At 34.8% G+C, this 14,868-nt stretch overlaps 1 protein-coding gene across 23 annotated transcripts in view; it reads right to left on the reverse strand.

Moving 5' to 3' along the window:
- The window catches only part of MEF2C (myocyte enhancer factor 2C), a 139,628-nt gene that overhangs the window by 77,207 nt on the left and 47,553 nt on the right, over nt 1-14,868 (reverse strand). For 19 of the 23 annotated variants that reach the window (XM_032676816.1, XM_032676817.1, XM_032676811.1 and 16 more), the window contains one exon: nt 3,843-4,040. In XM_032676816.1, coding sequence (XP_032532707.1) covers nt 3,843-3,896 — 54 coding nt within the window. In that variant the 5' untranslated portion in view covers nt 3,897-4,040. Of the gene's footprint in view, nt 1-3,842; nt 4,041-7,486; nt 7,592-14,283; nt 14,374-14,868 lie in introns of all 23 variants that reach the window. The other 4 variants (XM_032676806.1, XM_032676809.1, XM_032676807.1 and 1 more) reach the window with 3 other exon arrangements.

Here is a 14,868-nt window from a genome sequence, read left to right on the forward strand (position 1 = left end):
CTGTGGCAAAAAGTAGAGTGAAAGGGAATGTTTCAGATTGGCTTTTTTAAACTTTCACAACCAAAGAAAATTTGTGATCACTCACAGAAGACTCAAACATTCTTGCCACCTTTGTCACCACATAGTAATTACGAGGGCTAGAAAAATACAGCCAACTTGCAGCCCACATGAAACAACATTTAATTAATGGCTTCTCCTAATTAAAAGCCTGAATTCTGCAATCACTGAAGTAAATGACAGAGCTTTTATGCAGGCCAGGGTAAAAGGACTGGGCCTCTAATGACTAGGTTGCAGTAGTTTCCCTTTAACTTATCCCAAAATGTCAAAGTTTCAAATAGTTTTTGGAAAATTGCAGATTGTATCTCCATATTGCACATTTCTGTGAGATTTGCAGCCAGATATCTTACTCCGGACAGTTTCAACTTACATTTATTACCAGTATGGTCACTAAAGTACACAAATCCAACCAATTAGACTTGCTCAGAAAAAATCCTCTTGAAGGGAGGTCAGCACTATTTTTGTCCTTCCCAATCCAGTCATACAAGCGCTTTGAACAGCAGGGGAGTCTCCTACTATAGCAGACAGTAGTGTGGAGGAAAACAGCTGATATACTGACAGAATAAGTATACCATTCAATGGTCGACGTAGATAACTAGTCAGGACACTGGGCAAGTGAGTGGGAAAGCAAGGACAGAAACCACCTTCCCCAGGTCTTGTAACAACTTAAACCTTTTTTCAGAAATTCTGCTTTCCAAATAGATTCACCTTTGCACTGGGAGAAGAGAAAATAATTAAACTGTTGCTATATCTCTTCATTTGATACGTGTTCCATGTATTTTTCCCTGCGTGTGCTGTCCTGTAGAGAATTTACGTGCTTCAGAACAGCTGAGGATGCACCACCCAGGTATATCATATTTCCATCTAACAAACCTTGTGTCGTGAAACCAGACTGCATTTGAACATAAGTAACAATAAGGTAGTTTCAAGTCAACTGATTTGCTGCTGTTCTTGCAAACACGTTTTCACGAAGTAGAAAGAAAAATTTTCCACCTGTAAATGGCGCTACAAATAGGCTTTGAGGAACTGTGCTTGAGCTGGTATCTTAGTTGTATTAATTGAAAATTTTAATCTTTTTTTTTCTTTCCAGTGCAACCTTTTAATCTTTTTCAGTATATATTAATACAATCAAATAAAAAGACAATATAGCAATATAAACAAGGTAATCTTCTAAAATTACTGGAAGTGTACAAGTCAGAAAACAAATAAACTGATCCTGCTATGCTGAAGCAGCAATATCTCATGGGATCCATTATATTTTAAGAACCAGTGAGGCTTGTGAAAGAGTACATGTCATACAAATAGTTAAAAGATCAATCAGCTATTATTGAAAATCCAGTTGTATTTAATCATATATATATATGGTCACTATTAAAAAGCCTGATCCCACAGTCCAAATGAATCAATGGAAATCTTTTCATTGGCTTCACTGAGCTCTAAATCAGGGCACTAAATGCAAAGAGGATAAAACCAGTAAAACACTTTTAAAATTGTCATACAATATATTAGTAGAAATAAGAAACGGAATCAAGCCAGTCTTACTATGTGGAGCATAATGCAAATCTATACCTCTAGCCTCACAGTGGCTGATCAACATCATAGATATTAGCAAATTAAATTTGCTAATGAAATTGAATTTGATTCAACCTGGAAAACAGAAGGCTTGGGGTGACGTAAGTGCAGCCTTTCAGTACCTGAAGGGAGCCTACAAGAAAGATGGAGAGGGACTGTTTACAAGAGTATGGAGTGACAGGACAAGTGGGAATGTAGTCAAATTAAAAGAGAGTAGGTTTAGATCAAATATTAGGAAGAAAATGTTTATTGTGAGCATGGCGAGGCACTGGAACAGCTTGCCCAGAGAAGCTGTGGATGTCCCATCCCTGAGGTGTTCAAGGCCAGGCTGGATGGGGCTTTGAGCAACCTGATCCAGTGGAAGTTGTCCCTGTCCATGACAGAGGGATTGTAACTAGAAGATCTTTAAGGTCCCTTCCAACCCAAATCGTTCTATAATTCTATGTCTGTGAAATGCTAGCAAGATAAACACTTTCTGCACTATCACTACAGTTGTTATTTCTCTAGCGTTACAGTTTTATTCATAATCATTAGTTCTGAAAGCTGGTGCTGGAATTCTTGAAACTCTACTGTGCATGACTTGAAAGACTAGACTTTTTAAAAGTAAATTATCTTTAGTAAGATATCTCTTTGGCAAAACTGGGGCTAAGGTCTCTGTAAATGCTTTATTTGAGTAAGCAAGTTGACATTGAAGCTATTGTATGAACTAATGTTACTAATGGCAAAATTTTGTAGTATCATTTACAAAACAATTCAGGTTCCCTTCAAAAAGAAACCAGGGTAGCATGGGCAAGTTTCAAACAACTAGTGACTTAACATTTAATGATAAATTCAATTCAATATTTCAAATCCAATTTAAACTTCAAGCTATCAGCCAATTAAAATAAACACGATGATAGTTTTATATTGCTAGAATTACTGCTTTTTGGCTTGTCCCACAGGAACTGGCAACCTTTAGGGAAAACACAAAATGTATCATTTTGCTTTTACATATGATTTTCCCCTATGAAGAACACAAGTGACTACTAACACTACAAAATTTAAAAATTCTTGGGAAGCATGTTTAAAGACTACAATTTGTTGTTATGCCTAGGCTGAGTTTTTTACGGCTTTACAAAATCCTCTAAGCTTCTTAAAAAACAACCTGAATATATAAAGAATTTTATATATTTATATATATATACGAATAGAACTACCATATTAACAGTAACTGGGTATCAAGCTCTTAAAATCAGCTACTGAAGATTATTCCTAAATTGCAGCCAGGTGTATGAAGAACATTAATCACAGTGTCAAATAATTATATGGAGAGTTTCTCACAATTGTGAATCTCCAGTTTCAACAAAACATCTATCCATTTACTTCAAATGTAAACAGCAGCATTTTCACTGATTTTATTTAAAGATGTCAATTGCTGAATTTTATTTTTGTGAAAACAGGAAAGCAGATTCTCTAATTTATGGCCATGATCTAACTAGCAGAGATAGTGTTGATAATACATGACAGTGACTCAGCCATTTTATCTAACGCAGAGCTAATAATTAGTTAGCCGGTCCTGCTGGACCTAGCATCAGAGATGGTCACTTGGCTTAATAACTACAATATGTTAATATTATTCTATATGGGTTTTAGAATATGTGAGGCTACCTAAATTATTTTTAAAATTCAGACAGGAAAAGATGAGATTTTTTTATGACACAGTGTCATTTTTATATGAAGGAGGTAAAAATAAAAACACTGCAAAGGTGTAGAAACATAAATAGTTGGGAGCTCTGTATTTAAACGCAAGTCATATTATAATAACTCATAACAGTTCACAAAATACAGTACAAAAAGTCTGCATTCTGTAACAACTCACAGATGTGCTTAACAATGTATATTCCAGACTGAAAGTCAAAGCAAGTGCGGAGGGGGTCCAAAGTAGAGCATAAATATCAGACTTTGTAGAACCAAGGCCTGAAGTAATAAATTACTAACTATGCATGTTACTAACTTGAAAACGCTGTGTGTGAGATTTCTGGTCATTTATAAAATGACCTATCAACAAATATTTATAAAAGTACTTTTTCTTTGATGGCCTTACATACATTGTGTATATATATACATATATGTAGGTATATGCATAGGCGCACAAAATTATCAGCTTTTTATCACTTTTGATAATGTCACCTTATAAATATATGATGCTCAAATGTGGTATGTTTGCAACTCACCTGTCTGTTACGTTCATCCATAATCCTTGTAATCTGAATCTTTTTTCTCCCCATAGTCCCCGTTTTTTTTTCTCTCCTTCTTCCTTAAAATTACGTATTTTTCCCTTCTCTTTTCTTCCTCTTTCCTGTTTCCTCAAAACAAACCTCTTTCTTCAGCACTTGCACTACTCAGTTCACAGTCCTCTGCATCCGTTCCTGCTAAACACAGAAAGGAATTCAAATGTTATTATGAAATTGATAACCAGAAAGTTACTATGTAACTAAAGTTACTATGGAGCTGCCCAAGCATCCACAATATAATTTAATGCACACGTAAATTATAATAAAAATTTACTGCATCTATAAAATAAGTAATGTATGGAGAAATAATAATTTAATTCAAAGGCTTCTTTTTTAAAAAAAAAACACCACCAATATATCAAGTGAATAAAAGGGTTGAAATACACATTGTGAAAATTTTAACAGAATTAGGTGCCTCTAATTTCAAATATCACTCACAGATCTAATATGAAAAATTACCTAAATCAGAGAGTTAATGAACCTTTCTGTACCTATGTATGCAAAGTAGGCCAGTTAATTCATTTCTGAAGGGAAAACAATCTTGTGTTTTGACAGCAGAGGTGATAATGTCCCTCATTATGCAAATATGATGGACCTTTATTAAAGTGTTACTTGATATATAAGAGATGTCAGCTACTTTAAATCCAAAATTTGTAACCTTATTCTTTAAGAATATGGATTAATGAAAGTATTACTCAAGACCCTTGAAGAAAACATTAGTGCATTTTCCCCTCACTTCATCTCAGTGTAAATTCTAAAATGTTTTGATGGAGGAGTTATAATCAGCAAACATATCTTTCCTTATAAAAATGGAATAATAGAGACAGATGATAATTTATGAATGTTCTGAAAAATATTTTTACTGTTTTAGTAATGTACTGATCTTTACAATACTGGCTCTCTCACTGAGCTAAGGACAATTACATGCAATATACAAAAAATACACAATGCAGGACACATTCTATATTTCACAAAATGTCATAAATCACATAATTAATTTCTATCATATCCAAAGTGCTTTTAGCAATAAAAGACTGGATGAAAATAGAAGAAAATACAGAAATGAGTTAGTCTAGTATGCGGCAAAAGACATAATTTTTCCCCCCTATAATCTTAGTTTACAATATTTTTAGATTTACATATTTTGAACAGAACAGTAGAGAGTTCTTTGAAATACAGAAGAGGAAAAAAAAATCTGAACAACACTAATTTAAATGGTTTTTAACATTTTCATGATAGCTTCACAGTGTGTTAAAAATATTGCCTTGGAAATAAAAATTGGGTAATTTTAAAACAGGAGCTAGTGTTTCCATATTTATTCTAAGATTGTAGTCTGTCAGCCAACCTGATAAATTCTTACAATATGTTACATAGCACTAAGCCGATGTCGTGGCCATTTATTCCATTTTTTATCTCTGATTCAAAGCTACTGAGGTAGAAAAGCTAGACCTCACCCCTGATCTTCAGCTGTCACTTGATTTTCTTCACATACATTAAGCTGCTCATGTTTTATGACTAAGAAAAAAAAGTTAACAAATAAATAGTCTGAGTTTTTTAACTAGCCACTATGATGTAATTAATCTGTTGGGCAAAACAAATTTTCAAGTATAGTAGTTATTACTTTTCTGCACATAAATGCTTTTTTATATTATTTTCTAGCCATATTTATATATCATTAACATAATGCAAAACATGGAACATGGGCCAATTCATATTGATAATATAATAAAGTGTGGGCCAAAAATATTTTTTTTTGCTGCTACTTTTTGTAGCTGAAAACAGTAACTTCTGACTACTTAAAAAGACACAAAGGTATTTGATCATATTTGCAACAAAAAAAGTTAAAAAATTCCAAAAATATGAAATAAATTGATCAAATGTATTTTTAAAACCTTTTTTTCCCAAACACTAGGAGACAGTCTTATCTGATATTCAGTGTTGACAAACAAAGTCAGTCTATTTTTAGAAACAGTTTTAAATTTCCTTGGACTAGGCTTATTTCCTGTTTTTTCTATAGTCTTACCTCCAACAAAAAGACCAAGTTAGAATAGTGTTTCTCATGCACATGCAGGACTCAAAGGAGTCTAACAGGCTTTCTCTGTGACAGTAAGCCCATACGCTAATCCACAGCAAATGCATATGGAACAACTTCCTCTCCCTTCATTCAACTGAAATCAGTGGCCCTATCAGTTTACAGCACTATGTCTGCCTAAGCTCCTATTGACTGCAAGTTGGAAGGTCAGGGTGGACAGATTAGAGCAGTGGTGACTGGTTAGTGAGGATGAGCTGTTCTGCAGATCAAGATGCTCACGCTTAGTGAGTTCAGAAAAAAAAAATCTCTTAATGCTGAGAAAAATCTTATCAGGAAGGAGAAAAATCATAGTGGAGGAGCAATATGTTGAATCTCTCTCACACACTTATCAGTTCCACATTTAAGACCAGTCTTTAAACAACAAAAAATTTATAGGCAGTTGAAAGTCAGGACACTTAAAATTTCCATGATCTACACAAAATTATCTTAAAGTAATTCACACAACACTTGATGAGCAGAATTTTGTTTTTCATTGCTTTACTACATTAGTTTTATTTTAGGTGGAAAAAGACGTGTAGGAAAATAAAGCTGAAAGGGAGCAAGGATGACTTCATTGTTAATTATCATGCAACTTGAGAGAACTTGAAGGAGAAGACAAATTGTGTTAGGTCGTATGTATAAACCACACAATTTGCAAAGAAACATAAATTTGTTTCAACACACCACGGGTTTTCTTGAAAAAAATCTTTCTTCCATTTGCTTTTTTCTTCTCTAATGTCAAATATAAGCTTTCAATTGTTTTAGCAAATTTATTTCCTTTTAAAAAAATAATTTCTGCTATTCTTACCACTACTAGAGACAAACTGGGAATGTTGTGGTATTCTCTATATCTGTCTTATTCTTTTAGATACACACACACACACACACACATATACACATAAATATACCTATCAATACATAATGCTTCAAGTGTTATTCTTACTATGCTTTTGCGTGTAGTTCTATTTATTTCATTAGTACATATATTAAACAAACAGTTGGATTAATTCCTAATCAATGAGACACAGATAAGTAAATCAAGACATCTCATTCAAGGGCTATAATGTTCACAGGTTGGTAATTTCTAAGTCAAACAGAATGTCAAGACCTCTGGAGACTAAAAAATTGCCACGGTTGCTTTAGGTCTTCACCAGTGTTCTCAACACTTTTTGAAAGTTCTTGCAGGGTTAAAAATTGCACTATCAAGTATTTAAAGTTCCTCTTAACTCATAAATTATTTCCCTAACATTCATAAAGCACATTGACTAGAAAAGTTGAATGTACTACAAAACTGAAATAGCACTGCAGGCTTCCATTATCCAGGAGAATTTAAAAAGAACTTTGTTGAAGTACCTCCACATAAAAGAAACCTTCCAACTTAATGATAAGGTCACATGCAAACAAATTGCTTTTATAGAAACACAGTGTTAGATGCTATTGTGTTATAGTCATCTGCATTTTTTCTTTTCGCAAAGACAAACATTAAAAAAAATAAATAAAACAGACTGCTTACAAAAAGAGGAACTTCATTTTTGGCGGGCTTCTGTTCACTGTGTGATTTGGCAGAGGCAGTGGTAGCTGACAGAAGATTGATCTGAGTCTTAAGAAGGGCAAAGAGCTATTGGACAAATGCAGCAGATCAGTTGACTGCTCCCATCTCTCTTTTGAACACTCACACACAGACATATAGGCACAACACATACGCACACACATGCACACCCACTATTCCTGCTCTGCAACACAGAAGAATCTTGACAGAATGGCAGGAAACACGCACAGAGCGGTCAGGGAAGGATATGATGTCAGCAACCACGAACAATAAAAGGTGTAAAGGTGCTTCCTTCCCTAAACTGTTCCAGAAGTGCAAAATGGGAACCAAAACTCTCCACTTCCTTCTCCAAGCAGAACTGTCTGAATCTGCTCTGCTGCAAACCCCAGACAGAGAGTCCTTTGAGAAGTTACACCAGGGGCAATAAGAAGTATCAAAACAAGACAGGAAAAATATTTAATTTATAAACAAGAAGGCAGCCAGAGAAAAACAAAGTTAAAATGTGCTAAGAGTTTAACATTTTCATGGTTGCTTTACGAAAGAAACAAACTTGCCATAAAGATGTCCCTGTTCCATTAAGCGGCTTGCATTCTGAATGGATTAATTAGGTTAAAACTGAGAAAAAACCATTTTTTTTATTATCCTGATATAAGGAAACAAATAAAAAAATGCTGTCCCCTTTCTCTTACCATTCTTTTCTTGGAGTTATAAAAGTAACTTTTAAGGTCTCTGAAATCTTTTTATGCAAGCCTGTTTTCTCGAACAAGTTTTCAATCATTGTCTAAATAAAAAATGTGAATGAATTAAGTAAGAACACATCAGTTACTTTTCTGATGAAAAATTAGCTGCAAAAACTGCAATGTAAACATGAAAATTGACAGTCGGGAACCCATATTTGAATAAAATGGTCACTCAAACATTTTCTGTAAAAACTCTGGTTGACTATGTTCCATACACAGATGAAGACAAATACATAGTGAAGAAAAGACAGACATACTGTAGCAATTCAAGACATCACTCATCTGGGGTCTGTCACCTTGAGCTTGATATAGTTGAAGGAAAAGCATGAAGGGTGAAAATAATGATCATCTATCATGTTATCTGACTGAGATCAGCTGACATTAAAGATAGAAGTGCTTCTTCATATTCACATGGTGGTTTGGCTGCATAGTCATTATAAAAAACACAGTTTGGACCATTAACAGAAAGGTTATGATAAAATTATATATGTCATCATCATGGCAATATATCAGTAAAGCAGCAGTGGCACGATGGTTATCCAGGCAGAAAGCCATGCAACAAATGAATCTGAGTCATCTTAAGCTTTCAAACATCTGTCTACAACACTCTGATTTAGAAATTAAACATAACCTACACTTATGTGTTTTGATCTTATGGGCAGGCTGCCATATGAAAAGATTGGAAGAGAGTTCATTTTAATCTACTAAATTTAACTCGAGATCATGCATTTTGCTACAGGAAATATAAACCAAATATTTAAGCCATAATGGATACACTGCAACAGATGAAGTACTACAGACTACTAGAGAGACAGTAAGTCAAACCAAAAAAAGTCTGTACATGAAGAAAATATTTGTAAACTTTAACTACCAAAACTTATTCATCTTTTCAGTTATCTAACCTCATTCCTGACTTATGGCATGAGTTTAATTTATAATGGAGAATAATTCAAGGGCAATGAAGTTCTGCACCAAGGCAGGAGTAAAATGTTCATAAACTTGCTAATTGTGAAATCATTCCTTATAAGTTGTTAGTTAAAGGTTTTAGAGAAAACTTGACTCATTTGATCTGAATTCATACTTCACTAATTTTACTACTGATTTTGACAGTATCTGCTGGATTTGTAAGATTATTTCAACTGATACTCCATTTATTAGTTAATGTGTTCAGGTGTAAAGGATAGAAGAATGTATTTATTTTTAAGTCTGAACTTCTGGAGTTATACCTTATTTGCTTTTCATGTTTATATTTTACCATATTCCCAATACAATGACTATGTAGCCATGAATTGCAGAAAGTTCCTCTTGGAGCCAAGTTACTGACTTTCACTCAATACCATTATTTGCATGCCCTGGAAGTGTCATGAGAATTCTAGCATTATGATTTTTTTTTTTCAGTTTGGACTTCTGAAGACTAGCTGTAAGAATGCTTCGGATAACTGTGGTCATTGTAACTTGTAACTCAAAAATAGTACCAAGTTATCTCACAGAGCAAGAACTTGTGCAACGTGGGTGGAAAAGTTTCACTTGCTTTTATTTTGCAAAGTTCCCCTGAAAAGTTTTTTGGGCAAACTAAGCATCACTGCCAAAATAGTGGAAAAGATGGCACTTCCTAACAGTAATCCTGCTTCACTATGTCACACAACACCCTGTTTTTTAATGGACTGAATTATTGAGACACTGAATACCAGTCTGTAGCCACCTCTCAATTTTAGCAGATCCATGCCTATATGAAAAAGAAAGGAGTAACTTTATCTTACCTTCCAGTTGAGAGGCATCCACCCAGCACAGTGACAGGAGGATTTTCTGAATATTACATGCATGTTATACCAAACCTGGTCATGCTGATAAAAAACCACGATAAAAAATCATGACAGGAGGCCAAAGGCCTTCCAAGTGATTGTGGAATTTGTCACAGATAGTGAGTCACTCCTTGCAGCAGTGCACCAAAAGAAGAAGAAACCAACAGCAATCTAGATGAAAACTGATTGCCTCCACCCCAGTAAGATATGTGCCTGCTACACTTGATGAAGAAAGGACAACTTGGTTAAGTTAAAACATTTTTGAACATGGCCATGATGAAGAAGAATATTTGATTTGTAAAGCAAAGAATGCATACACTAATGCATATTTTAAGGAAAACCTTTAAGTGAAATGTTAATATAAAATATGTATCTGTGAAGAGTCGGTTGGTTTTAAACTACAATGATCAGCAAGTGGTATTTCCATGCCTACCCATCCATCACCCAGAAGAAAAAATTGGAAAGTAAATAGTTTGAAGAAAAAGGTTGCAGGTTTATGATTTGGTTCATGCTGTACCCTTAGCAGCTAGACAGACATAATGGGAGTCTGACCAATATGTATGGAATAAGATCCATGAAGTTCTTCAGAGACTGTCTCAAGTACAGCAGTTTATTCAATTAGACAAGCTGATAATAAAAGGGAAAAAAATAAAGAACTTAAAACTGAATCCCCTAAGTGATCTGAAATGGAGACAGTACCTAGGAATGGGAACCTGTCTGAAAATGGAGTAGGGAAATTGGACCACTGCAAATTCAGCTAGGAGACTTGACAGGTTTGAGATAGTAATTTGATTGGATTGCATTATAGTTAATAGATGTGTAATGAATATCAGGAAACATTTTACAAATTCAGTCTGTCATTTACTGAGCTGGAGGAGATGAGTAAGCAATTCAGTAGTCAACAGAGTAAGATTTAGCACCTTGTGAGTTGAAAAGGTGTCTTAGAGCTACTCTGATCTGGGTCTACCTGTATTTAAAGACATCTTGCATACCAGAGAAGATGCTACCGCTACAGTTTAGGAGCAGTGTTACATACAAATACAAAGGACTTTGGAGAGTGTTGGCTTATTACAGAAAAAGTCTAAGATCTCTAGAATTGAGTCATTGCATCACCTGAAAGCAGTCTCTGACTGGTTAGATCTAGATGTACAGATTTGTTACTAGTGCATGTATGTGAGGAAGTCTGTGGTGAGGAACTTAAATCCCCAAAATGGCTACTAAGAATCTGGAGATAATTCCAGGTATTATTGGAAGAAGCTATGTACTGCAAATATCAAATCATAGTCTGAACCTGGGCACAAGCACTTGGTAATGGCGGTATCAGTGACAGACAATTTTAGATTATCCTCTATTGAAAAAAGTACGGATTGATTCTCAAAAGGATCCTTTTCAATTAGACTTTTGATTACTTTCTGCTTATAATTTGCTGATGGCAGAAAGCAAGGAAGCTCGGTACATGCACTTAGACAAAGGAGCTGGAGACAGTGTCTGAACTATGGTCAGTGATGAGTCTGGAAGCAATAGATGGAGTGGATGGAGAAGAGAATTAAATTTTGGGTGAACAGGTGGACTTGTTGATATCTACATAGACCTGGTGTTCTTCATCTTCATCCAACAAGCTCCAGAGAAATTTTACACACTCTGACCCAGGATCCTCCCTTTTATCACTCAAAGGGCACTGTAACATGCCTATCTATGTTTAGCAATGCAGCTGAGTTCTCCTATTGCAGGTTTGTGCTGCACCACCACTTCACCCCTGTGTGGAGGAAAAAAGACTTGGATTGTAGAAACCTCATAAACATATTTTGAAAATGGATGTCTTATACATTTGCAAATGAATCATTTCAGGAAGCTTTTAGAGAAAAGAGAAAGTTTTTAGAAACACGATTTTTGTGGCATGAATAAACAGGACAAAGAACTCAAAGTGTCTTTAAATAACTGAGCAAATAAATGAGTGAGCACTGTATTTGGTTCAAAGACTAAGGTGAAAATTAGGAGGGATCATCCAAAGAGGTAGAATAGGGAAATAACTGAGGATGAAAATACCTTAAAACTGAGAACATAGGTGCAGAAATTAACAAAAACTCAGATGTGAATAAATTCCTCATTAAAAGAAAATATATACCTCCACCAGAGAACAGATTCCATAGAAATATTGTGAAGGGGTTAATAAAAGGAATCCTTTCCAACACAACCAAAGTGAGTGACAAAAATTGTCAAGGTAAAGCTTGATTGAAAGTGAAACTGTTTTGGGTTAGTGATGGGAAATATCCTGACAGGAAAACTGTATACATATGTTAAGGTGGTAAAACATTTTTACTGGATGGGAAGTATGGCTCATGGTGTTGCCATTTTAAGATTAATTTGAGTAATGAATGGAAGATGAAAGAGACAGAAGGAATAGGATTATTGCTGGTAAGTGTAACTTCTGTGCTCCTATAGCCCTGAACATTGAAAAAAATATAGGAAAGAATTATTTGTTACGAGTTTGTGATTTGTGAGGACAAGGAGAAGCTGAAAATGTTGAGATATTGAGAGAGAGCTCAGTTATAGAAAATACAAAGAGTAGAGCCTGGAAATAAAACTAACACAGGCTTTGGCATAATGGCTGATGGGATAGGGAACTCAAACATTAATACTTGATAATGTATAATGAATCAATTCTCAAGTCTTGCTACATTTAGAGATATAATAAATCTTTGTAAACAAAAAGTATTAAGGAAATATTTGACTCACTTATCACTTTCCCTGCCCTAATGGCAATAACCCTGAATTTGGCTAGCTACTCAAGCCAAAACGGGACAAAGTCTCTTAACCCCCTCCTTTAATGTCGTTCAGCTTCCTATCAGAAAAATGAAGTAATTAAAAATGAGAGGATTCATGCAGGTGTCCCTGAGCCATGGAAATTCCTCAAATAATAGGATAAAACCTATTCAGGCTTGAAAAATTTGATTATAATGACTCAGGTATTTATTTATTTATATTCCACTATTAGATACTGTATGATGCAACCAGTCACCTAAGCCCATCACTGACTCACCAAAGATGGAATGAATCTCAGGCAGACATCACTTAAAATGTAGAGAATGTTACTGATTTCTACGTAGCTACTCCTTTTTACTAATACAAACATGAGAACAGATCCACCACTAGTACTGAAAAAGAAGTCAGACAAGCTTTATAAGTAGAGTTAGTACCTCATATAGACTAACCAATTTGGAAAAAATAAATCACTTCAGGGTGTACAATTCTTTAGCTCAATGTACCCAAATCTTTTATTTCAGCTATGGAAGCTGGAAATTAAAAATATTACCTCTGCCCAGAAATCATCTCTTATCTGTGGTGTTAGACCATCTCAGCTACAACTATACTACCACAGAAACAGAATGTTGGTTTTCTTACAGCATAGACCTAAACACATAACTTTCACGTGTAAATACCTTTATTAATAAATACCTTTATTAGTTTTCTAATGCAACCTCACATCTGTACATCTTTCATCCGGTAATTTTTTTCTTAAAGGGGAATTCTTAGACACAAAGATGTTCTGCTTCTCTTTTTTTTTTTCTTTGTATACTCAGTTCTAGAAACACACTCTTTTTGCTTTAATTTCTTCCCAGAAATGTCAAGAATTAAATATAGTTGCTCTCAAATGTAGACTGCACAACATTGTGGAGAGCTGCTGAGCTGCTAGCAGTTCATTCATTTTGTGCAAATTCTAATATGATAAATATGATATAAAAACCATTGACACTCCCTGAACTCAACTGCTTGCCCAGAGACAGATGCAGGCTTAAAATGAGGAGAAAGAAGAAGAAGGGGAAAAAAAAAAAAGGCAAGGGAAATGTATCAATCTTCTCAATGACCATGACAGCTGAAAATCTACATCATTAATGCTTCCAATCCCTCTCAGATAATTTTTTCTCCCAAGGACAAAAGGAGATGAAATGTGTGTCAGGTACATAATAAGGCTAAAAAAAAAAAAAAAAGATAGTACCTGCATTTCACTGCAGAGGGGTGAGGAACCACCTCTGTGCAATGTGTCCTTTCTAACGGCAAAGCTCATAAATTAGGACAGGTCACTGCTTTTAAACATATAAAATACACACAATTTAAATAGAAACACATTAATTCAGAACAGATCTGCTCTAAAAAAAGGAAAAAAAAGAAAAGTACAGTGGCAGTATAGCAAAGTAGCATGATTACAAAGTCTTGATACCTTTTACAAGCCACATGATAGGAAATAAACCTTGCACATATATTGTCTTGTGCCTCATGTCTGGAATTCTGCATGTTCAGGAGGAAGCATCTGTTGGAAAAATGGAAGGTTCTGACTAGCAAGAAATAAAGTATGTGGTCATATCTCTTAGTGGTAGCACACCATAAATCATTTGCTGAAGCTATTTACTTTCTACCTCCTGGCTGTATCTTGATAAGGAGGATCTCTCTATGCTGTAAGATCTGAACTGAACTCTCACTGGTTTGGAACCAGAAAAAATGCATAAACAGATAAGGCTGCTTATAAGAAAAGAATTTGCTGTGTAAAAAAAAGTAAAAAAATACAGGAGAAAAAACATTGCCTAAAACAACTGGCTTTATGCTGTCTGTTCAGAAAGAAGTTTTCTGTTGTTCTGGATTAGTGGGATATTCTACAGATTTTTTTGTTGTCCTTGGTGGGGGACAGACAGGCAAGCAATAGATATATTTCTGTTAACAATACTCTCATGAAGAGAGGAAAAGAGAGAAAATGGAAAAACTTAAAATATACAACACACTGAGGAGCTATGCTGTGATATGACGAAGA

The sequence above is a fragment of the Chiroxiphia lanceolata genome, chromosome Z, assembly GCF_009829145.1.
Source record: "Chiroxiphia lanceolata isolate bChiLan1 chromosome Z, bChiLan1.pri, whole genome shotgun sequence".
NCBI lineage: Eukaryota > Metazoa > Chordata > Aves > Passeriformes > Pipridae > Chiroxiphia > Chiroxiphia lanceolata.